At 33.4% G+C, this 24465-nt stretch overlaps 2 protein-coding genes across 4 annotated transcripts in view; one reads left to right on the forward strand and one right to left on the reverse strand.

Annotated features, from left to right (window-relative positions):
- LOC133186784 (GTPase HRas) overlaps positions 1-24465 on the reverse strand; it is a 66561-nt gene that overhangs the window by 16419 nt on the left and 25677 nt on the right. The gene's annotated exons all lie outside the window — the stretch shown is intronic.
- On the forward strand, positions 1907-22632 carry LOC133186772 (zinc finger protein 260-like). Of its 3 annotated transcripts, none has more exons than XM_061322076.1 (12): positions 1907-2022; positions 5303-5451; positions 5661-5938; positions 7094-7361; positions 8080-8195; positions 9631-9736; positions 10672-10771; positions 13637-13824; positions 16751-17079; positions 18048-18194; positions 18969-19193; positions 21330-22632. In XM_061322076.1, exons 2-12 carry the CDS (start codon positions 5322-5324, stop codon positions 21402-21404), a joined length of 1962 nt encoding a protein of 653 aa, XP_061178060.1. In that variant the 5' UTR covers positions 1907-2022; positions 5303-5321; the 3' UTR covers positions 21405-22632. The 3 variants fall into 3 exon arrangements, with proteins under 3 accessions (XP_061178060.1, XP_061178062.1, XP_061178061.1); XM_061322078.1 differs by having other exon boundaries at positions 18972-19193; XM_061322077.1 differs by lacking the exon at positions 1907-2022 and adding an exon at positions 2060-2180.

The following is a 24465-nucleotide window of genomic DNA, read 5'->3' on the forward strand; positions in this document are numbered from 1 at the left end:
AAAGGTCAACAAGTAAAATGGTCTATTGCAAACATTTCTTTGACGATTTATTTTTTGTTGTTGCTTGTCCCTTATCTCAATAAATAATTTACCACACGTATAACTCGTGTATGGATTGTTTTATTCTGGTAATTTATAGAAATAACTGGATGTCTTTTTTTTTCTTTTACCTATTTAAAAATAGATAAATGTTAATGTCGATCTAACACTGTGTATAGTGACATGGGGGGGGGGGGGGTGTCACAGATGATAAAATATCTTTTCGTTGGAGTTGGAAGGGGATTTGTTAGAGGTGTGATTCATATATGTAAACCCCCACCTTTGCCCACCCCGCCCTTTTCTTTTAATGTATTGGAATAATTATCGAAAAGGAGAATTGTGAGAATCAAAAACAATAAAAGTTATATTTATTTTATTTTGATGTATTTTTTAATTTTAATTTTTTTAACTTTAAAGCTGAGATTAGGAATATTTATAATTTCCTCTTATACACGTTATACCGACACTATCAAGGACCATGCAACCATAACAAGATGGTTTGCGTCTGTACGTATTTGCATTTCTGTGCTTTTTTTTCATGTCAAATTTTGAGGGTTATTTTTGTTGTTAGTATTTATAATTTTAGTTTCTTTCTTTTTTTTATTTTTGTTTTTACAAGCTGAGAGCATCATGGTCCGCTGTGTACATTAATTGTAGTATACTTATAACAGTTGTGTAATGAATGTGTGGACAGAATAAATATGGCAGCTCGTTCTTTTCGATCACAGATGTTTATAAGTTGTAAATGATTATGATTTCCTAATGTCCTACTTACATCAAATTCATTTTCTCATCTATAATATGAAATGTATATTAAATTATAATTAAAATAACTTAATTTATTTAAAATTATATCAAAAATTAATTATATTAAATATATAATGTTCACCTATAATTTTACACTTTTATTTGTAGGTCCCCATTCTCCAGCTCCTAACTCCTGTCGAGGACCGGCGCTGTATTAGTTTTTGTAAATCTCCAAGCTCCCAATTTGGTACCTAGTATAAAATTAATTGCTGGTTATTCACATACATGGACAAATATGTACTGAGAATGAGTATTCTTTATTTGTTGTTTATACTTGTTTTTATTTGTATTTTTATAAAGTTAAGAACTGGGTGAAGTAAAATGAAAGAACTTGGGATTAAGTAGATTGTCTTTATCTGTCTTATTTTTTTTTTTCTGGATAATCATACGAAATGTAAAATTGTAGATTAAAGTTATTCTAATCTAATTATTAATAAAATCATATTTTTTGATCGCTCCATAATCTTGCCGGATTAATTTGAGCGTATTCTTATTATTTCTACTAAACATGGATTATACTGACCCACTTTGGAACCCATCACTACTAAATTCATCAAGCATTTATATAAATGCGAGGATCTAGAGTGTGGTGGTGGGGGAGGGGGTCCAGAACCAATATTTTCAGTACTTAAATTTTAAATACTGATCAAAAAATGACCTTGAATTAACCTCCCTCCCTTCTAGGAAACACAGACCCCCGTAAAATATTAGGAAAATGTAGGCAATTTAGTTCCTTTTCGTGTTTTTTATTTTTCATTTTTTTTTGGGGGGGGGTGTCAAAATATTTCCAAATCCGACATTGAGTTGGTGTGGACACCCCCCCCCCCTTTTTCCCCGATCCGCGCAAGATATATTAATTTATCTGGAATTTACGAAATAATTTATTCTTATACATTTTTGTGTGTATTTTTGTGAAGTAATTATATTTATTTGTAAAGAATACCATTTTTTATTTTTCATTATCCAATTTGACAATTTAAAGAAAACCCCTATGAAGCCCCAATGAAAATTATCTTGATCACTCAGACGCTTCACTGTCAGTTAGTCCATACTGTAAAGCGTATTAAGCACCCCTTATCACGGATTACCTCGGCTCTTTCCGTTCTAGAAGGGACGCCAAGTCGAGAAGAAGGGCATCTCGAACTTCTAGAAGACCTTCGGATACACTCCAAAAAGGTATTCCGAGAGAATCTGTCGAAGTTGGGCCGATTTCATAACTAAAAGATTGATTTAAAACAGATTTCTTGAGATTTGAAGCAAAGCATAGACAATTTATAATTTATTGACGATTCAAAATGGTGGCTGCGTGTGATGCATGTTTTCCCGCTTCTAAGGTATTGAATATCCACCTTTTGGCTTTAGTGTCCAAACAAATTTCTACTTTCATTTTCATTAAACTGGAATGTTTTGCAAGAAAGATAAAGAATTTTTTCAAGAAATTCTAATTTTGGGGGGCGGAGGAAGTCTAAAGAAATGTGTTTAAAGTAGGAAGTTACTAGCTGTCTAAGATTAGCAATGCCAGACCAAAATCTAAAAATATCCTTGTAGAGTTTTCTGCAATTGTATTTTGTAGTTTAATGATAAAACATTGCTTTTCTTAAAAAAAAATAATAAAATATTCTATAATGGGTATTTGTTAGACACATTCTTAGGGGTAACCCCCTCAGCAGTAAAAGAAGCATTTTTCCCGTTTATCAAAGAAAGTTGTCCCAGCTTTGAAACTTGAAAGATATTTGATTTCTGGCAATTTTTTTTTCATTAATGTGTTTTTATACATTCCTTCTTATAAAATAAGGCAGTAACCACTTACCAAATATTAATTAATATACAGAATGTCCTTTGAAAATGAGAAATGTGACCCGTTTTCAATGTGACAATCAATGAAAATTGAAAGGAAACTTGTATTACAACGAAGTTACTTTATATATAAGTAAAATATTGAGATGCCATCCATATTTCATTCATTAAAAAAAGTTATAATTATTGATGTGGGAAGTAAATGAAATTCATGCATATTATATTGTATTTATATTACTAATTTGTGTACAATATACACTGTATTCAATTTGCATAAATTTCATTTACTACTGACATCAATAATTATACATGTAACTTGTTTTTATGAATGATAAATGGATGGAATTTCAATATCTATTATTTACAAGTCATCTATAAATATTCTTTCAATTTTCAGTGATTGTAACATTGAGAACAGGTCACACTATTAATATTACTAGTACAAATATTTCTGGTCAGGGTATGAAACAGGATTTTCAACTTGAATTCAAATTAACAAAGTAGGAAAAAAATCATACTGAAGAACCATCACCATCAAAATTGGTTTTAAAAAATCCATTCTTCTTGAATGGTAAAAGCATAACATACAAAGGGGAACAGTATATTTATAAATGCATAACATTCAAACATTTTTATTAAATTTATTTATTTAATAATAAAGACATGTGTTGCATATTTTTTATAAGTTCAGGTAAATAAAATTAAAAAAATCTTAATATGTATTTTATTAAATTGTATAAAGACAGAACTTTTCTGTTATGTAAATTTAAATCAATACCGCTTTTCAACAGATATCAAGAATTTAACACAATAACCGATTTATTTCACTACCGACTCTACATTTAATAACAGACATTTAACTATAAAATGTAAGGATATTCGAGTTAAAAATCGATGAAAATTTTTATTTTAACATTATTTATATGTTTATTCACCAATCAAGGGCCGTCAGGGGGCATATACAATTATTTCAGAATGATTACATATAAATAATATTTATATCTACACTTAATCTCGTACAAGTACTTTTTTTTTAGTTCAGATACGCCATACATAGCTTTAAAAATTCTAATTTTGACTCTTCAAGTTTGCAATATATGTATACAAAATCTTCTTTAGAATTTAAAAGAAATATGTACCTCGTAGACTGACTTCGAGTCAGTACTCGTGCTTGTCATCACGTTGTTTACAGTTCAAATTTCCCTAAACAGGTCACTTCCGGTTTGAGGGTACCTGAATATTTCACAGTGTTTTCAATATATTACGGCCAATAATGACATTAAAAAGGGTGCCAATTATATTTAGAGGTATTTGTTGATTAACTCAAATGTGTTGATGCACTGTAATAAATTGTTAAGATTGTAAAAATGCAAATCCAAGATTTTCAACGACGATAATTACAATACTATTGTGAGATTTTCCCCGGTTTTTTGTCATTACATAAAGGTAAAGGTCACTACTCTAAAATTACCAACCAAAGAAATCAGCAGAATCTACAGGGAACAAGTCGAAAGCCGTAATTCAAGGGTAGTATGCGTTGGGACACTTTCCCGCGAAATCACAACTTTCACGTCGCGCAGCGCCACCTATCCTTCCGGCAATGCTACTAAGATTGAGCAGCAGACTCACTCAGTTATGGTTCTAAAACATTTTAAATGTGGAGTATTTTGTGTATTTAAAATTTGCGTGGTTTTTAACACTTAAAAAAAGATAATGCAACTACAAACACAGAGTAAGAACTCAGGGGCTGACAAATAGATTTTTAGGCACTTGTCCAAGCTAGGGCAAGTGCATGGTCAAAATTCACTTACCCTACCTGAATTTTTGCCTGCCCCACCATAAACTAATACTGTATTTATATATATTTCAAAAATAGGGAGAAAAATACTAAGTTGATCATTGCAAGCCCTGTGCTCAGCTAAGCGGATTATAAAACAGTGTAAACTGATCCAAACCAGGTTATACTCGAATAATTTGGCCAAGAATTAGAGTCATTCCTTATAATTTAATTTTAAAATCATTAAATAACTATGGGTGTAAAATTTCGTTGCTTTTTATTAGTTCAAATTTGCCGATCAATAATACAACCGTAGTAACAGAAGTAAGGAAGTGATGGGAAGCGAGGGGAGGTAAAAACTGATACATAGGCCTAGCAGCCTTGTTGTTTGTTTACATGTGGTAAGATCGAATTATTGTTTGAAGTTAAAGGTACATTTATTAAATATGGAATTTTCCATGAATCCCGAGGACTGGAAATGAGAGGAGATGATTTAGCTGGTTGTCAGGGGGGGGGGGGGGGGGGTGTCCCCATACCAAACTAGATTATACAGAAATAATTTGTGTTCCTTTTTGGATATTTACCAATCAGAGGCTAGAATACAAACAAAATTAAATTATATATCTATGACTTAAATATTGATTTTATTTTTTTTTAAAGTCACATGCCCAGGGGCAAGTGGTTAATAAAATACCACCTGCCCACCCCTAAAATTCACTAGCCCTGGGCGTCAGGCAATGGGATTTGTCAGCCCCTGAAGAACTTCTAAAAAAAAATGGTGTACAGGTATTCCATCCATCACTTGACAGAAAAAATAGCTTGCTCTTAGTTGAAACATTGAAATTTACAAAAGAACCATTACACTAAATGATATGCTTATAGGGTATTCAGATGAGAAGGGATGGCAACGCTAGAGCTAACAGCCACCCCTGGAGGAGAGAACCGCCTATTGTCATTGAGGGTCACACCAGAACAGGAAATAGCTATCTACGCATTCTTTCAAATCAATGGATGGACGATCATCACTGAAGGTAGAGATTTATTCATTGAAAAAAGTAATATAAAAATAAGTTTTCATTTGAAGTTGTAATTGTTTCATAAGTATACAATAAAATCAGACTGAGGTGTTTAGAAAGTAATAGAAGATTATGTAGATAGAAAGAAAAGGTTTTAATGTATTGAGATGATGAGGAACTTTTTCCTTACTCTTAATCTCATAAAAAAATATAATGTTAAACAGAGGTCCCAAAGCAGTGTGAAATATGTCAGAAAGCGATTAATGGGGAGACCCCAGAACCTACACATTGCCAGAAATGTCAGAAGGTGATAGAAGTGGAGTCCAAGCAAACTGAAACAGAATCTCAGGAACAGACAGCTGTTATTCAGCAGATAACACAACAGCCCAATCATACACAACAAGGCTCTGTCATAGCCCTTCAAGATCAGATGGGAAGAAAAGTAGTAGTTGTTGGAAACACAATGACAATGACAAATCAGAAGATTCAGGCATTACCACAGGTACATATGAATGAGGGGAATATGAAGTTATCAAAAACCATCAGAATCATTTTAATTTGTGGGATTTAAAATACATGTATAATGTGATTTACAAAGTCTGTTAACTGTGAAATGTCTATGTAGGTGGATGGAGTCAAACTTTCACACAAATGAAATATTCATAAATATTTTTGTTACAAGTCAAGCACAGTAACAGATTTCAAAATTTCAAGCTCACTCCCTGTTTTTAAAAGTAAAATTTCACAAAAAGTAACAGTAACTCCACCTTATTTCAGTTTTGGAAAAAGGCATTATAATTAAACTACAGAATGCAGACTAGACTTAAACATAATTGTGCACTAAATATTTCAAGATCTTGATGTAACATTATATGTAGTCCATTATGCTTTTGTGGAAAGGCAGAAGGCACAGATCATTATTTTTTCTCATGTCCTAATTATATTGAGGCTAGGACATTATTTTTTTTTGATAAGATTTTTCAGATTTGATCAAGTCCATATTGTTTACACCCATACTTTACTTGGAGGGGAAAAGGACTTCACTACTTAGTGTTGCTGAAAATGAATATCTTTTTTCTGTAATTTTACATTCATATATTCAACATTCTGGTAGATTTAAATGATTTTTCTTGTGTAATATTATTGTATTTTAGCAGTATATATATCATATTGTGAGTTTATCAAATTAATTCCATACAATTGTGTGACACATGTTGACATTCCATGTAGGGAGAGGGCAAATTAAATTTTTGTTGACATGCCATGTAGGGAGAGGGCAAATTAAATTGTAAGAAACTTTTGCCCAATCTGATTGTATATATTTATTACAGTGAAATATATGTTCAAATCAAATGAGAATTTCAAGGTCACAAACTAGAGCATAGTTCAATTTTTACTCTATGTACACAGTTGATTTGAAAATCTTAACATTAAGCACCATGTGTCTTTTTATTTTTGAAAAAAAAAATCCTGGAAATGTCACGAAGAGATAAAATTATAATTGATTTCAAGGTCACATCCAAAATTTAAACCTTACTTCTCTGAGAATAAATTGCCATTTGCAAGTCCTCAATTTTTCAATATATCTACTGAAAAAATGTAAGGGATACACACAAAAAAAGTTGAAAGTAATGAATATTAATGATCTCAATTCTAGCAATCAAACAACAATGAAACAATCATTATTGAACGTATACTGGAAGCAAACCAGCAGCAAAAGGCAGATGTTGAGAGGGCCCTGGGGGTAACATTGCAGAAAGGTGATGTTGAGGCTGTACCCCCAAAGATCTATAACATGAACAACAGTGCAGAGAACAGGCCGTACAAGTGTGAGGATTGTGGGAAGCATTTCAGAAAAAAGACGCATGTCTTAGCTCACATGAAGTACCACAATGGAGAGACACTGCCCAAATGTGATGTCTGTGGTGAGTCAGACCTCACAGCATTCAGATTCTTCTTATGTTGAGATAGCTATATGATGTTAATTTGATAAGTTAATGTCTTTTAAAAATTTACAAATATTTATAATTATCCTTTAATAGATGATCTACTCTTATGATACCCCAAACCCCATACCGTTGCATTGTTTTCATACTTGATCACTTAACTGTGTAGACCTAATTTTAAGATCTCACTAATATCCGATATGCCACAAAAGACATTTAAGAAAATAGTAGCATGTGTTGATATAGTTATTCAATTTTTAAGTACAAAAAAGACACATAAAGAAAAGTCTATAATGGACCTGATTTTCACATACTAATATATAAAGATAGAATTTAATCAGACCTACATCATTCTTCAAAGAATACTATTTATTTACTCAGAAGTTTATCATAGAAATAGGGCTTTCAATAAGGGGTGACAAGAGGCGATTTATCACTGTTTTCAATGAGAGGAATTCGCTGCTACAAATTTCATTATTGGCAAAATAATTCTAAAACATCCTCAGTCTTCAAATGGAAAATTCACCTCTTCACTTCAAAATTATTGTAAGCCCTGTAGAACAATGAGGTATCTTCTCAAAAACTGTCTTCTTACATATATTGGATCCTTGTTCAATTTAAGTAGTAATTTTCCTATGAGGCATGATCAATCCTTTTTCTGTTACATGTCATTGAATAATGATTTTTTTTGTTTCAGGGAAGGAGTTCCTTTACAAGCACAATTTGATTTCCCATGCATCCATCCACAGTGGGGAGAGGCCTTACCAATGTAGTGCATGTCCCAAAAACTTCCGCCGCAAAGATGACTTACAAGTATGTCAGAGATATGACGTGATACTGTGTAAAATGAATAATGCTATGAATAGGTATAAATTAGGGATGTCAACGAATATTCGAGTACTCGACTATCGTTCGATCATACCGACTATCGACTAAAATTTCTTTAGTCGGTTATTCATTAAAAATGTGTTACCAAAAAGTAATTTTAAATTCAAGGTAATAAACTTGGATTCGCCCATTTCATTTATTTACAGATCAATGTTCTTGTAAGTAAAACTCAGGGTATGGTTTAACTGTTCAAAGGAAATTACTTGTATGTCGATTTATGTTCGGCAAATATGCCTCCAAAATCTACAGTTGTACTCTTTAAAAGATGTCAGGATGGAAAAATAGTTAAAAGCACGTTATCAAGGTTATGTGAAACTGAACTTGTAATCTGCAGTGGAACATCAAATATGATACATATCATATGCCGAATCCGTCAAACATACGTGTAGTAAACACAGTCTTCAAGTGAAACTTTTCTAAAGTAAGTTATCCACAAAAAATGCTAAAAAAGCAGAGCCGGAAAGAAAAAATGTTGCTTTCACAAACATTATTATCAAGGATTGTCTACCACTTATTGTTGTAAATGGCGAGGACGTTCAAGAATTGTTTGGTTTTGTAGATTCAAATTTGTAAAGTTTCACCTGAAATTCCATAACATCTGACGTAATGCAACTGTTCATAAAGAATAATTAAACAGCTGTTACAAAATTGTAAATACATGTAAATTGGGGGACAGTTATGAGCGTAATTAAATGGTGTTTCTTTTGTATATTAATATCATGCAGTCATTTTAAGATTGTATTGATTGTTTGCACAAAATGTCATAATTAAAATTTATCGCAAGCTCTCACTGTTTTTATAAGAGGCACGCTTTAATTGTTTACCAGTCATAGGTCACTGACACGACACGTAGAAAATGGCTACAATTTACAGGTACATGTACTATCATTATGAAAAGAAAGGATAAATGCGAGCGTTTGATATCCTGCATTTAGATAAAATGTGAGGTGAATATTATATTAATTTTGAAATCAAATACATTGGATAAATGTAGATATACAGTATTTATTGTACTATGTAAATGTTTACGATTCAGAAATTGGCTGTATAATGGTAATATCATAGGTTAAATATTTTACAACTAGTCTATAATAGACAAATAGTGAAAATGGCATGAAAAATTAATTTTAATTTCAACGAATATTCGACTATCGTTCGACTAAAGCCTCCGACTATTCGACTAAGCTGTCCGAATAAAATTGACATCCCTAGTATAAATAATATATATTTATCATTTAAAAAGAGGGCTTCCTGTGTCGTTTGAAATTTAGATTTGTAGAAAAGCCGGTTATCTTTATTGGTTTCTCACGTTTGTCTGTTTGTTAAGGTTTCTATAGATTGTTTGTCTGTTTGTTTTTAGATCCACATGCGGACCCATACTGGAGAACGTCCGTATAAATGTGACATTTGTGGAAAGTGTTTTACGACACAGAATCAGCTCCCCAAACACAAACGTACTCACACAGGTAAGATAAATGTGAAATTGGTAGGAAGTACGTGCTTTACTGCACAGAATAAGCTTCCCAAACACAAAAATGTACTCACACAGGTACAGTACAAATGTGACATTTGTGGAAACTGTTTTACATCACAGAATTAGCTTCCCAAACATAAAAATACTAACAAAGGTACAATATACATGTAAATATGACATTTATGGAGAGTGTCTAACAACACAGAATCAACTCCCCAAACACAAGCGTACTTACAAAGGTACAATATAAACATGACATTTGAGGAAAGTGTTTCACAACACAGAATCCCCCGAACACTAATGTACTAACCCCTGCAATTCATGTGTACTGTTTTCATATTTCATAATCACTTTTTGGGGGGGGGGGGGAACATTTTTAATGATGATGCTGAACAGTTCTGTCATATCATACGAGCTTCAATAATTATAATATATGGCTAAATAAAACAACTGTAGATCAAAATTTGCTCAGCCCATGAAGTCACAGGCCAAAGAGAAGGCGAATTAAAATAGGAGGTCTCAGCATAAAACTGCCCATCCATTTTTTTTATTGTGTAAATTACATTTTAATATATTTTTTTCTTTAGTCAATTACTGCTTTTAAAACAATAAACCAAAATATAATTTAAAAGTTTTTTTCTTTGCTGTCACATTTGAAACAAGAATGTGCATATATGTACAATGTACATGCTTAGAGAATGCTTTTTGAGATGTGATTCAATTATCCAGACGATTCATTTATCCGGACGATTTCGTTGGGGACAGAGGCGTCCGGATAAACGAGGCGCCACTGTACATGTATATTCTCTATGTCATATTTTCATTATGTTATTTTCATTCACCATTTATTTTGTTTTCGGATGAGAAACTTGCTGAAAAGTGTGTAAATTTGAGTGTTGTCAAAAAACTGGATTTTTGTACTTTTAGGTGAGAAGCCGTACCAGTGCACAGTGTGTAATAAGAGTTTCCGCACTAAGCCCCACCTGGAGAAACATCACAGAACACACAGTGGAGAAAGGCCATACAGGTAGGTAAAAATAAGATCATCTGTAATATTGACTGTAGATGAAGTAATGTCATGGATCTCTCTGTGAGAGGGGCCCTGTGAGAGTATTACTGTGTGTATGTTTTGTTTTTTAGCTCTACTGGTCAGAGATCAGAGCTTAACTCTTTCCCACTCAGAGCTTTTAAGATAAGGCCTTACTGTATACTCCCGTAGCAAGCCACTGCTGCAGCCTTATCTCCACAGCAGTGTAGCATCAGTGATAACCCCATTTACTCAGGCATTTTCAGAAATAAAGAAAAAAATCACAGTGCTTTATATTTATTCTTAATACTCTCAAATTATTGGGTAAAATATATAAAACCAAGTATTTTTATTTTCAGCACAATCTCATCTTTACAATGATGATAATTTAAAGCCAATCCATTATTTTCAAACTATGAAAAAGTTTGGTAAATGTCAAGAGTAAGTGTATATACACACATTTTTCATGACAAAATATTTAGAATTTAATCATCTTACAGTCATTAAAAAGGTTTCAATGTCTATTTTGGTATGTGAAAAGATCCACTTTTTGCATAGATGCACACTGCAAAGTTTACACACAGAGATAATCTTTTTAATTTCTTTTTTTGGCCAAGTAAGCCTTCTTTTCTGCTTCAGTGATTTTATACCAGACACGGTTTTCCTTTCCCTTCTGTGCATTTATTCGCCGTGCACTTTTATTCTAGTGATGCACATACTTTGTAATAATGTTTGGATAAAACATATCACCCAAGAAATCTTTTGTTGCAGTTGTTTTCACACAAAAATCGGCTACGGAATACTGGCCATGTGACTTTCACACGCTAATCAACTCGCACGCCATGAAATGTCGAAGGTTTTCTGGTCAATTATAATGTTCCGAATTATTTTTTTCTGCACAAATGAATTCTTTATGAATATATGTATTCGATTCAGCATCCTAAAACCCATAAAAGTTTATCTAAATCGTCGCGTGAATAGAAATAATCTCACCGTACATTGTTCGTAATCCGCCATTTTGAATAAACAACTTTCGTTTTTCCTACCCTACAAGGTAAAAACCATCTTTATTTATAGGTACACGTGAATTGATGACAGTGCACATACTTTATTTTTGTAGGCCAATAATAACGCTTCAATTTGATACCTGCCCCAAAGTTGTCGACGTCATAGTCTCGTTTTCACATAGTCTTAAAATAACAAGACGTCAAAAGGCGCTTGTGCGGAAATTCTGTATAGGCGTCGAGAGACGCTATTGCGGTAATCATGGATGGGCGTCGAGAGACGCTTGTGCGGAAATCCTGGCTAGGCGTCGAGAGGCGCTTGTGAGTGGGAAAGAGTTAATGTATAAGTAAGGTGTCTGTCTGTAAACAATTTATCAAAAAATTTATCAAACGCTACTCCTCCTACAGTTTTGGTCTGATTTCAATAAGACTTGGTATACAAGTAGACTATACTATAATTCTGTATACCCTGGGATGTCCTTGTGGTAACTTATGCCTATCCTTTAGTTATTAAGCGAGTATCCTTTTATTTTGTGTATTGAAGTATATACAATAAACAGTTACTATGCCATTTACAAATGCAAATATAAACCATATTTACAATACATGTATTACAAGTACATTTATTAATGTTGAATTAGTAATGGAAAGAATTTCACAGAAATTTCTATTTGTATTTACCATGGGTCCATGGCAACTCTGATCGTCAAAATCAAATTTGATACATGTATATAGAATTATGTATTGAAATATAGTCTACTTGTGTATCAAGTCTTATTTACATGTAAATAAGACCAAAACTGTAGACGGAGTAGTGTTTTGAAAGAATTTCTTTAATTTTAGTAAACATCGCAACACTGTTTCTGATATATGTATACAGGGGTATGTCTTTGTCTTTTTACCACAAAGACATACCCCTGTATACATATATCAGAAACAGTGTTGCGATGTTTACTAAAATTAAAGAAATTCTTTCAAAACACTACTCCGTCTACAGTTTTGGTCTTATTTACATGTAAATAAGACTTGATACACAAGTAGACTATATTTAGATACATAATTCTATATACATGTATCAAATTTGATTTTGACGATCAGAGTTGCCATGGACCCATGGTAAATACAATAGAAATTTCTGTGAAATTCTTTCCATTACTAAGATTCAAGTCCAGGTGCTGCTTTTCTGTTTGATATAGTACAAACCAGTAGAGCTACAGTCTTGTCAGAATTTTCTGGTTTATTTTAGGGCTGTCACGGTTCCAAAATTTTTCGGGTCAGGTCGGTTCTGTAAATTTTCAGTTCGGTTTCGGGTTTTTCGGGTCGGGTATTTACATCTATTTTAAACCTTAATTTCATGAATTGAACTTGAAAATTCTTTATTTGTTACATTAAATTTTCATTGAAAAACAAGTCTTAACCATGCGAACATCTAGACATCGGTGACTTGGCCTACTATTAGCCACAACCTGACCATTCCTGCTCGTTTTGATAATTATCTAATGCTCCCGTGACAAGTGTTTTGTCATGGAATGAAGTAGATTTCAGTTGTGATGTTTATTTTTCACTGTTATTGTCATCATTCCTTTGATTTCGACGCCATTTTTTTGTATTGAACAGACTCTAATATATAAACCAGGCCCAAACCGAAATCCAGAAAAATGGAACCGGAACCGAACCGAACAACATGGACCGCGGTTCTCGGTTATTTCGGGTACTCGTGACAGCCCTAGTTTATTTGTTTCATTTGATATCGATGAGAGTGTAAACTGTTACTGAAGTGGTTTATTCTCTCTACAAGGTGCTTGAACTGTAACTGAGTGTGTAAATTTAGAAATCAGCATCACTGTGTATTATATTTTAGCTGTCAGGAATGTGGACGTGCCTTCACACAGAATGCTCATTTGATCGCACATCAGCGAACACATACTGGAGAAAAACCGTTCGAGTGTGACGAGTGTGATAAGGCATTCAAAGAGAGCAAGACCTTAAAACGTCACAAGCTCATCCACAAAAACGGCATGCCGTTCAGCTGCCCTATCTGCTACAAAGGTACATCAAAGTCCCTTGTTATTAACATCAAAATCCATTGTTATTAACATCAAAGTCCATTGTTATTAACATCAAAGTCCATTGTTATTAACATCAAAGTCCATTGTTATTAACATCAAAGTCCATTGTTAGTAACACACTTAACTTCAAAGGTACATCAAAGTCCCTTGTTATTAACATCAAAGTCCATTGTTATTAACATCAAAGTCCCTTGTTATTAACATCAAAGTCTTTTGTTATTAACATCAAAGTCCCTTGTTATTAACATCAAAGTCTTTTGTTATTAACATCAAAGTCCATTGTTATTAACATCAAAGTCCATTGTTATTAACATCAAAGTCCATTGTTAGTAACACATTTAACTTCAAAGGTACATGAAAGTCCCTTGTTATTAACATCAAAGTCCCTTGTTATTAACATCAAAGTCCATTGTTATTAACTTCAAAGTCCATTGTTATTAACATCAAAGTCCATTGTTAGTAACAAAACACAGTTTAGTGTAGTTCAGAAATAATGCATTTCTTCCATTCTGGTTGGCATACATGAAAAAATAGAAATTACTTTAGTGTAAAAATATATGTAACAAGATGTGTTTGTGAAACACTGATGCCCCCGTATGGTATCTTATGGCGAAGGTTAAAGTTTCTTCAAATGCAAGTCAAAATCCAGGCCAAAAGATAAGAAATGTTGATACCCAAAGAAAGGTCTTGTCTCAAGGAATACACCAGTGAAATTTGAAAGACCTAGATACAACTGTTCAGAAGTTATGGCGAAGGTTAAAGTTTTTTAAATAAAAGTCAAATGTCAAGGTCAAGGTCAAAGTGGTTGGTATCCAAAGGAAGATCTTGTCACAAGGATTACATATGTGAAGTATGAAAGCCCTAGCACCAACCATTTAAAAGTTATGGCCATGGTTAAAGTTTTTCAAAAGTAGGTAAAACTCCTAGGTCAAGGTCAAAGGGTCAAAGTGATTGGTACCCAAAGGAAGGTCTTGTCACAAGAATTACGTATGTGAAGTATGAAAGCCCTAGCATCAACCATTCAAAAGTTATGGCCAAGGTTAAAGTTTTTCAAAAGTAGGTCAAACTCCTAGGTCAAGGTCAAAAGGTCAAAGTGGTGGTTGATATCCAAAGGAAGGTCTTGTTGCAAGGATTACATATGTGAAGTATGAAAGCCCTAGCTCCAACCATTCAAAAGTTATGGCCAAGGTTAAAGTTTTTCAAAAGTAGGTCAAACTCTTAGGTCAAGGTCAAAGGGTCAAAGTGGTTTATATCCAGAGGAAGGTCTTGTCACAAGGAATACACATGTGAAGTTTGAAACCCTAGGCACCAACTGGTCAAAAGTTATGGCCAAGGTTAAAGTTTTTCAAAAGTAGGTCAAACTCCAAGGTCAAGGTCAAAAGGTCAAAGTTGTTGGTATCCAAAGGAAGGCCTTGTCACAAAGAATACACATGTGAAGTTTGAAACCCCAGGCACCAACTGTTCAGAAGTTATGGCCAAGGTTAAAGTCTCATGAAATTTTGCAAAAGTAGGTCAAACTCCAGGTCAAAAGGTCAAATATGATGGTACCCAAAGAAAGGTCTTGTCACAAGAAATACACATGTGAAATATGAAAGTCATAGCTCCAACCAATCAAAAGTTATGGGCAAGGTTAAAGTTGACAACAGACAGACAGACAGACAAACAGACAAACAGATAAACAGACAAACAGACAGACAGGACAAAAACAATATACCCCCGGGATCTTTCGATCCGGGGGCATAAAAATACACTTCTATTTAAATTAAAAAGTGTGTAGCCTAATTAAAACACATTCAACAGGGTAAATGCATGTATAGTCAGGAATAACAGTATGTAGTGTGATATGGCATACTGTTTATAGCATTATAAAGAAAACACATTATTACCAGTTCTAAATTGATCCACTACTATATTTTTTTGAAAAACTAAAATAGATTTATAAGTTTTAAACTGATTTTTAATTTATATATAACTCATATACCGGTACATGTATACTAAATTTTTTATGCATATAGGCTGAAATTAATATGTACTTTAAACAATGACTACAGTCAAACCTCATTATCTCAAACTTGATGGGACCAAGATAAACTTTGAAATATCCAAATATTTGAGATATCAAGGGTTAAATACTTAAAGAGTAATTGATAGGGGTTTCAAATTTACTTCAACATATACATTGTATTTAAGATATAAGTGTTCAAGATATCGAAGTTCAACTGCATGTTATTTTATTATATCTGAACATGCTATGTTGAATTAAATTCAAAATGTGCCAAAGTTAAGGAATAGTATTTGAAGTCAGTTGCAGCTACATGTACATGAACTAATTACTCTACATTAAACACAATTTTCTACTTGATTAATTTAAGAAAAGCAAACAATGAATCAACTTACTGAACAGTGATGAATTTTGCCTCTCAGCAGCACAGCAATCATTCAGAGTAAAACGTAATATTAGATTGATAGACTAACATCATGTGATGAAAGTCAGAAATATGATCACTCAAACTTTTGAGGGTAGAATGAGGCTGGAATTTTAAAGGGAGAGAGATAAATTTCACACATCTGAATATCAGATTTAATTAGATACACTTCAATTTCATTTGGTTCTGTATCAGATTAAAACTATTTTCCAGATCTTTTTGTCCTACACAGTAATGTTCAATTGTTACAAGATTATTTACAAAATTTTATGACTGCCACATAGGTTTGTGCTAAATTCGTCTTTTTTAGAAGAAATTTTGGAATTGCTTTTATAGATCTTTGATTCAAAAAAGGAACACATTTCAAATCTTATGTTAAATTATAGTAGATAGTCTAATATTTTAAATACAAATAAATTTTATTCATGTATTATGAAATAACAGATATACCGGTAAAGCCTTTGTATTGTTTATTTAAAGGATTTCTGAGACAGCAGAACTTGGAGGTTCACATGTGTGTCCATTCAGAGGATGAGCCAAAGTACAAACGCAAACTTCGCCTCAAACGGGAAATGATGGAGCGACTCCGAGCAGAAGACGAAGCTGAGGGAGGGCTGCAGATGGACGTGAGTGGCGATTTCTCAGCCTTAAATCACGATCACATGGAGATGGTGAAAAGTCGTAAGACAGAGGGAATAGAGGAACTCAGCATGGAGAGCCAGAATATCATTGAGGAGGAGGTATCGGGACTGGATCACGATCATCTGGGACTGGACACCAAAGAGGAGACTGAGGCGGCCACACAGAAGGTGGGTCTTACTGATTTATCAGGGTCATTGTTTTTTCTTGTGTGTAGTGGTTTTTAATCATTGTAGATATCAAAAAAAAAGGAGTGGGGTGAAAAATAAATTTTTAAACTTAACTTGAGCCCAAGATCTCTTTGTGAGATATGTATGATCATGGAGAAATAAAAAGGGTTCCAGTTTCATACCATGATGAAATAAAACGTAAATTTCATACATGTAATAGTAATATGAAGCTGTACTCAAACTTGATGGTGAAAAACTCTCAGGAAGGAAATAATTACAACAATCTAATTAAAATTAGATGTTCCGAATCCGCTACCGCTTCTCAAACATCTAACAACATCCCATTCGGGGTCACGTCAGAGCGACCTTTCGATTACCCAATAAAATCGCCGTCTCTGAAATCTTGGCTTATAGTTCGGATGCGTTTCTTTTTTTACTGCCAAACCTAAACGCCCAAGAGGTTTCGTAGTAAACAAAATATGCTTGGTAAAGACCGTGCTAAATATGAATGTGACGTGCCTGATATATAGACGTATACATTAGTTTGTACATTTTCGTTTGCATTATTTAGGTAAGAATGCCAGATTGGCGGACTATACGTTCAGTTTATAACAAAATTACTTTAATTCAACGTAAGACAGTCTACTGAGCATCAATAATGTTAAGATGTAGCCGTCGAACTAATTTTAGAATCGTATACAGAAGGTTGAATCTGATTGGCCAAAATTTTTATGTTTATTCGTAATCGAAAGGTCGCTCTGACTTGACCCCTAATGGGATGTTGTTAGATGTTTGAGAAGCGGTAGCGGATTCGGAACATCTAATTTTAATTAGATTGTAATTACAAGTACAAAAATCTTCTTGTGCAAACTGCAAGGAATTTCTTACTGAATGTGACACCACTGGGCACTGGTAATTATGTTTATTGAAAGCAAGAACTTCTTTTAAGGTCTAAGTCTACTCCACAGGTGTCTGAGGAAAATGGAGAGATGGTGATTGATGCAACAGAAGACACTAATCAGAACTCCATTGCCAGCAGTCTCCTTACCCTGGTAGAGATGATCACTAGTGCTGAGCAGGGTGGGGCCCAGGCAGCTAATGTCCAGCATATACAGGTAAGCTAGACTTGTTAGTGTACATGTGGTATTAAATACTAGGGACCCAGGCAGCTAAGGTCAATTACATCCAGGTCAAATAAGATTTGTAAGTGTACTTGTAGTATTAAATACTGTGGGGACAGGCAGCTAATGTCCAGCATGTATATGTAAGACTAGACTTGTTTGTGTATATGTAGTAATCTTGTATAGACTGTGCAGAATGAGGCCCATGCAGCTAAAATCCAGCATGTACAATTAAGACAACACATTGTTAATGTGCATGTGGTAAAACTTTAAGATCAGGACCAACCATACTAAGGCACAACCATAATTTGAACTCTTAGTCCTTCATGTAGATGTGACCATTCATTGAAGTACTCAACTAGTGTTATCTGTCAAAAATTGTGTATTTTGTTGTTTGTTAACAAGTAGTTCAGGCAGCTTGTGCTTTTGTCACTTCCATGTCATAGCCATTTTCCTTATTTCAGGTACCAACTTCTAAAGATATATTAAAGATTTCTAATTTCAATTTTATAAACAAGACAGATAAGATATTTAATAAAAGAATGGCTAATCTGATGTAGTCTCTGGTTGAAATGGACACTTGCCTTCTACAAAATAACTTAGGAGATTTATTTACTTAGAGACAGATACACATTTGATAACAGTAATTTTTTTCATATTGGTTTGATTAACATCAAGTGGAAGTATGGTATTAAAGAAGTGCTGACTGGGTTTTTGTAAAGACTGTGTGGAATTAATTGAAATGCACTTTAAAATTTACTTTTTTAGCAGGTGCCAGGTGATGTAAGTACCGAGCCCTCTCCTGCTAATTCTGTCATCACAACAGCAGCTGTTCAGGGAGTAGACAGTAAAGACCTGCTAATTCCTAGCAGCAACCAGACAACTGGGGTCATTCAGAATGTCCTAAGTCAAGATCAGCCTACAGATATAAGTCAGACGGATGGACTGGCACAGAACATCATTATAACAGAAGTTGATGGCAGTGAACAACAGGTGAGCTATACAGCTAAGGGGAACTTGTTAGCATGTCCAATAGGTGAGCTATACAGCTAAGGAGAACCTGTTAGCATGTCCAACAGGTGAGGTAAACAGTCAAGGTGTCAAACAGGTGAGCTTCAGAGACAAGGGGAAGTTCTAAGCATGTCAAACAAAGTCCATAAAGCTTGTTTACAAATTTTGATGCTTTTCTTGTTCTATGGTTGAGCACATGACTCAGTGGTCATAGGTGTTTGGCAAGCAGCTGAAGAGTTGCTGGTTCAAATCATACAGTGGGCACTTTATGTTTTGTGCTTGTCCTTAGATAAGGCACTTTTTCTGCATTATTTCAGTCCACTCGGCTGAAATGGGTACTGACTTGTGCTGGGGTTAGTCTGTGAAGGACTAGTGTTGATGACTCATTTGCATAACACCACAGAAACTAGGCATAAGTGGTGGCCTTATTTATGAGCCTCATGGGTTGAAGAAGTATTTTACTTTTAACTTATCATCTTCTATTCAAGAATGTTTACTATATACAGTAAGAATACTGTAGGATATATATATATATATATATATATATATATATATATATATATATATATATATATATATATATATATATATATATCATACATGTGATATGTACCGGCTGTACGCAAAATGTACAGTTTTTCGAGCCCATTCATTGTGTACAGGCGGGACACCAAAATTCACGGAATATGAAAATTTGTACAGTATTTTGAATTTCTCGCTAAATGCCGCCATTTTCCTCTCATTCTCGCTCGTGAGACACTGGAAAACGTCACCTGTGTTTGACACTTGACCTTCCGATAATTGTGTAGTGTACACAAACCATTGTGTGTGAAGGTGTCAATTGCCAATTGGGATAATTATCTTGCTATAAATCTGTATCAAGATACCCTTTTAGGTAGCTTTATTTTTAAAGAGGTACTTAATTCTAACTGTTAATGTTTTGTAACTTGATTGAAAAAAAATCAAGCTAACTTCTAAAGTTGATATACAAGACCTAATATACATGAATCTGACCCAGATCTTCGTAGGTGTAAAATATACGATGTTTATTACCATGATTACGCTGAAATAAAGGATATAGTTTTAGCTTTTATGTGCTGAAATTCATGTATGATTGTGTTTGCTGCTGTATATATCAGTAATATGAACAAAATGTAAATTGGAGACATTGACTCTCACATTAATACTATATAAAGCTGGCAAACAAACTATCATCTTAACAAGCTTAATTTATAATAGATTCATAAGAACATTGTGATTATAAAACACAATATATGAAATTTTAAAGCATTCAAATCTCCATTACAACTTTTAAAATAAGACATTTGCAACAATATGTATTTGTTGGTTTAGAAATAAGGTGCCTTATCATAAGAATTTAAGCGATATTTTATACCGTTTTTTGTACCGTTTTTTGATAGGCAGTGTACAGTTTTTTCACCCAGATTCCAGTTTTTTTATGACTCCTGTACAGTTTTGTGGTCTTTGACTTATCACATGTATGATATATATATATATATATATATATATATATATATATATATATATATATATATATATTTGTCATGGCGTTACGATGATGTTGTTATCACATGGTAGGTTCAATTTAAAAAAAGCTAAGTAAGTTCAAAATTGTTTAATATAAGTGTTCTTATACGACATGTATTTTACATTGTGTATTAAAATGAGTTCTTCCTTGGCATGACTCACAAGTTCCTCAGACTAGTTTATTTGTTAGATAAATAAAAACTAACTTTACATTGATGATGTTTGAAACATGATTTGCTGTCTTTAACTTTCTTGTGCAATAGCCTGAGAGGATAATAATTTTTTTGTTTAACTTCTTTCTGAGAGAAGAATTCTGAAAAATTATTAACACTTGTGTCAAGTATTTTACATAAAAGGTCAAAATGATCTCAAGATAAATCTAAAGCAGCAACTTGTATCTATAAGCTTTGGCATTGAGACAGAAAGATAATTTCTTCAGTAGTATCAGTTATATAATTTGAGCTATTTTACACTTAAGAATGCTTCTAGGGCACTCTGATACTGAGGTAAGGCATTGACTAAAACAGCTGAAGTTTTTATCCTGAATTTAATGTAGTTTTTACTTTCCAGATAATCCAGACAATGACAGGGGAGTTTGGGGATGGAGAAACTTACGTGGTCCAGTATGTCCAGGAAGATTCCTGAGTGTGACAGACAGACAAGCGGACAAACACTCAATAATGTGTAGTTATAAAACACTGAAATTTATATATGTTCTCTTGTACTCAATTCCTCCTAAAATTGTGTTTGCATTAATACATTAATACATTTCTTCTTTCAAGATTTTGTTATGCCTTAGGCCTCAAACTTCTTAAATTTGTCTCCTGAATTATTTTGTCACTGTGACTATATTTGTATAATACTTTGATGTGCATTTTTTTGTTGTTGAGACATATGTTTATGAGTGTAATGTAAGATAGATAACTCTTACAATGTATTTCATCTTCAAAATATTCTCCTGTATGGTAGACTAAGTTTACTTGATTTTCTTTTTAATTTCCATCTTTTCTAAGGAAATTGTTATCATTACGAGTTATTAAGCAGGGAGTTACTTCCCTTTATTGAATATGCATTATACTTGTTTAAATGACTGAGAATTGTAAATTCTTTGTTTAATGTCTAAAGAACATGATGGAATAGACCAAGACAAGTGAGTAATTTAAAAAAGAACAAAAAAAGAAAAGAATTTCATATGCCTGTTAACCTCGTTGAAAGACTGAGTGCAAGTGATTAGTATTACTAGTACATTGTAATAGATGTACCAAATACTAGGATCTTCTAAATAATGAAAGTAAAATCCAACAGGTGTACTACATCAAATTGAAGTTGGCAAATTGACCATTTCCATTTACTGTATAAGAGAGTGTATTGATCTATTGACAATCTACTAGATGTAACAGAAAATGTAAATTTGTCATACTTTAAATCTTTGGCATGTTTCATGATAAACATGCATGCATTTATGTAAAAAGCCATTCAGATTTTTAATTTAACCCTGGAATGACAAAATGCCAGGGACTTTTTTACATATACTATGTATATTTGAATTATTCCTCTATACTGTATAACTATTGCTGTGTCTTTGAAGTTGCTTTTTTGTTTTGATCTTTCATTGTTCCATCTTATTATCATTCATGATGAAGTGACAGCTGTTTTATTAACAGAATCTTTCAATCCCTCAAAATCACATATATTAGAAAAATAATATTAGTTATTATCGTAGAAATGTGTAAATCAATTAGCTAGAAAATACACCCCCCCCCCCAAAAAATTGATCTTTCTCAAACAGCTGTTGCTTCCTCACTGACAGTTTGTCCAAATGTTCTTGTTATATTATGCTGTTATCCATGTTAATAAAACACAGTAAAATGTACATTTGTGGCTTTTATTGTTAATTACCAATAATGACAAACACTCTCATCCATTTGTCATCCTTTGTCACCTGTATAAGTTTGGTATTTATTTTTAGTGGAGTCTTGACATACTACAATTGTGTGTGTGGAACAAACGAATTACATGTATTTACATCAGATGTGAAACAAAAACCTCTTGATTTGCAGGTGTGCATGGAAGTTTGAATTTAATTTGTGCCTATGTCTTTAATTATATTTACAACCACTGAATATTATCTCCTTTTCTTTAGTGAAAGCCACGGTCACTTACCAAGTCGTAAATGCTGCTACCCGGTTTTTCAAACCACCTCTGTAGATTTTTTTGTAGCGTGCTGTTCAATCAATGGAACTAGTATATGATAGGAAGAGATATATGCTGATTCAAAGACAAACTTGACATCATATTCAAAGCAAAGAAAAGCTGTAAGCATGCCATCAAAAAAAGTAGGAATAGTCTTAAAAATAGAGATACTGTGAGCACCGAGCTTACAAAATGATACCCCCTGTCTCCCATATGTTTATAATGGAAAAAGTCCACGTTTTGCTATGGGAGACCCAAAATATATGTGTCCGATCAAAAAGTGAAATAGGAGGTGCACTATGTAACAAAGATTCTGTGAAAGTCTCATTAAATTTTATTCAGTGGTAAAGGAGTTGCGGATAAGAGATTGGTTCCCCTCAATATTATAGAAAGAAGCCAGTGTTCTATGTTGTGCTATTGGAAACCCGAAATATGTGTCCGATCAAGAAAAAAAATAGGAGGTGCACAATGGCACTATGTAACAAAGATTTTGTGAAAGTGTCATTAAATTTTATGTAGTGGTTAAAGAGGAGTTGTGGGTAAGAGATGGGTACCCCAAAGCGTAATGGACGGACGTACAGAAGGACAGACAGAGCAAAGACTATAAGCCCCCGAATCCTCTGTACATAACAGGGGCATAAAAATGATTGAATATTGGAATTAGTAACATTTTGAAGAAGTTAGAATTTTTTAATGGCTCATTATATATATATACATACGTTGAAGTCTTGAGCTTCATTGTCAATATTCAATCGAAGATCACAAGTGAACGATGATAAAAGTGCTAATAAGATTTTTCACAGGATGTAGTTTAACTTGCCTGAAATAGAGAGAGACTCTATACTACATCACCAGAAAAGCTAGCTTACTAGTACCCTAGATACTCTCTGCTATACACTATACTGTGTGTATAGTGAGCGGGTTGTCCGTCCGTCCGTTTGTTTGTCGGTTTGTGTCTGTCCGCAAAAACTTGTAATGAAAATTATGAAATACTGTCCACATACTGCCATATCAAATGGATACCAAAAGACTGAAAAGAGTCGTTGTGAAATTGTCATTAAAAAACTTCGTAAAAGGGTTTAAACTGGCCATCCCTGACAACCGCATTAATTGCAGTTTCTTCTTAATAGAAATTAATTTTTTATTTGTCTTCTCTTATGACCAACAAGGCATGGACACAGACGTCGAAGATGTTCACTTCATTATCAACAACCTCACTAGCACATAATCCCCAGACGTACTATAAGCCAAACGCAACACAATAGATAACTTAAATTTCATTTATAAAAAATACTAGAAAAAATTACACTGATCTATCATATCACCGACTATTTCAAACTGTTTAAAATAATTATTTGTTACTCGACCTATCTTATTTATTGAACCGTCATGCTTGAGTATGGAATATACTCAAACATCCAATTGAGAACAGAGCAAACAAGAACCCCTGAAACATTAGAGGTGGGATCTGGTGCCATTGAGAAGTAAGCATCCCCTGTCAACCTTTTTACAC

Source organism: Saccostrea echinata, unplaced genomic scaffold (assembly GCF_033153115.1).
Source record: "Saccostrea echinata isolate AGI-Se365-2 ecotype Australia unplaced genomic scaffold, CSIRO_AGI_Sech_v1 ptg000014l, whole genome shotgun sequence".
NCBI lineage: Eukaryota > Metazoa > Mollusca > Bivalvia > Ostreida > Ostreidae > Saccostrea > Saccostrea echinata.

Excerpts from the sequence above, each read along its gene's own strand:
- LOC133186772 (XM_061322076.1), top strand. The coding sequence starts at position 5,322 with ATGGCAACGCTAGAGCTAACAGCCACCCCTGGAGGAGAGAACCGCCTA. Across the intron at positions 9,737-10,671 it reads ACACAAACGTACTCACACAG|GTGAGAAGCCGTACCAGTGC; the intron begins GTAAGATAAATG and ends TTGTACTTTTAG. Across the intron at positions 13,825-16,750 it reads CTGCCCTATCTGCTACAAAG|GATTTCTGAGACAGCAGAAC; the intron begins GTACATCAAAGT and ends GTTTATTTAAAG.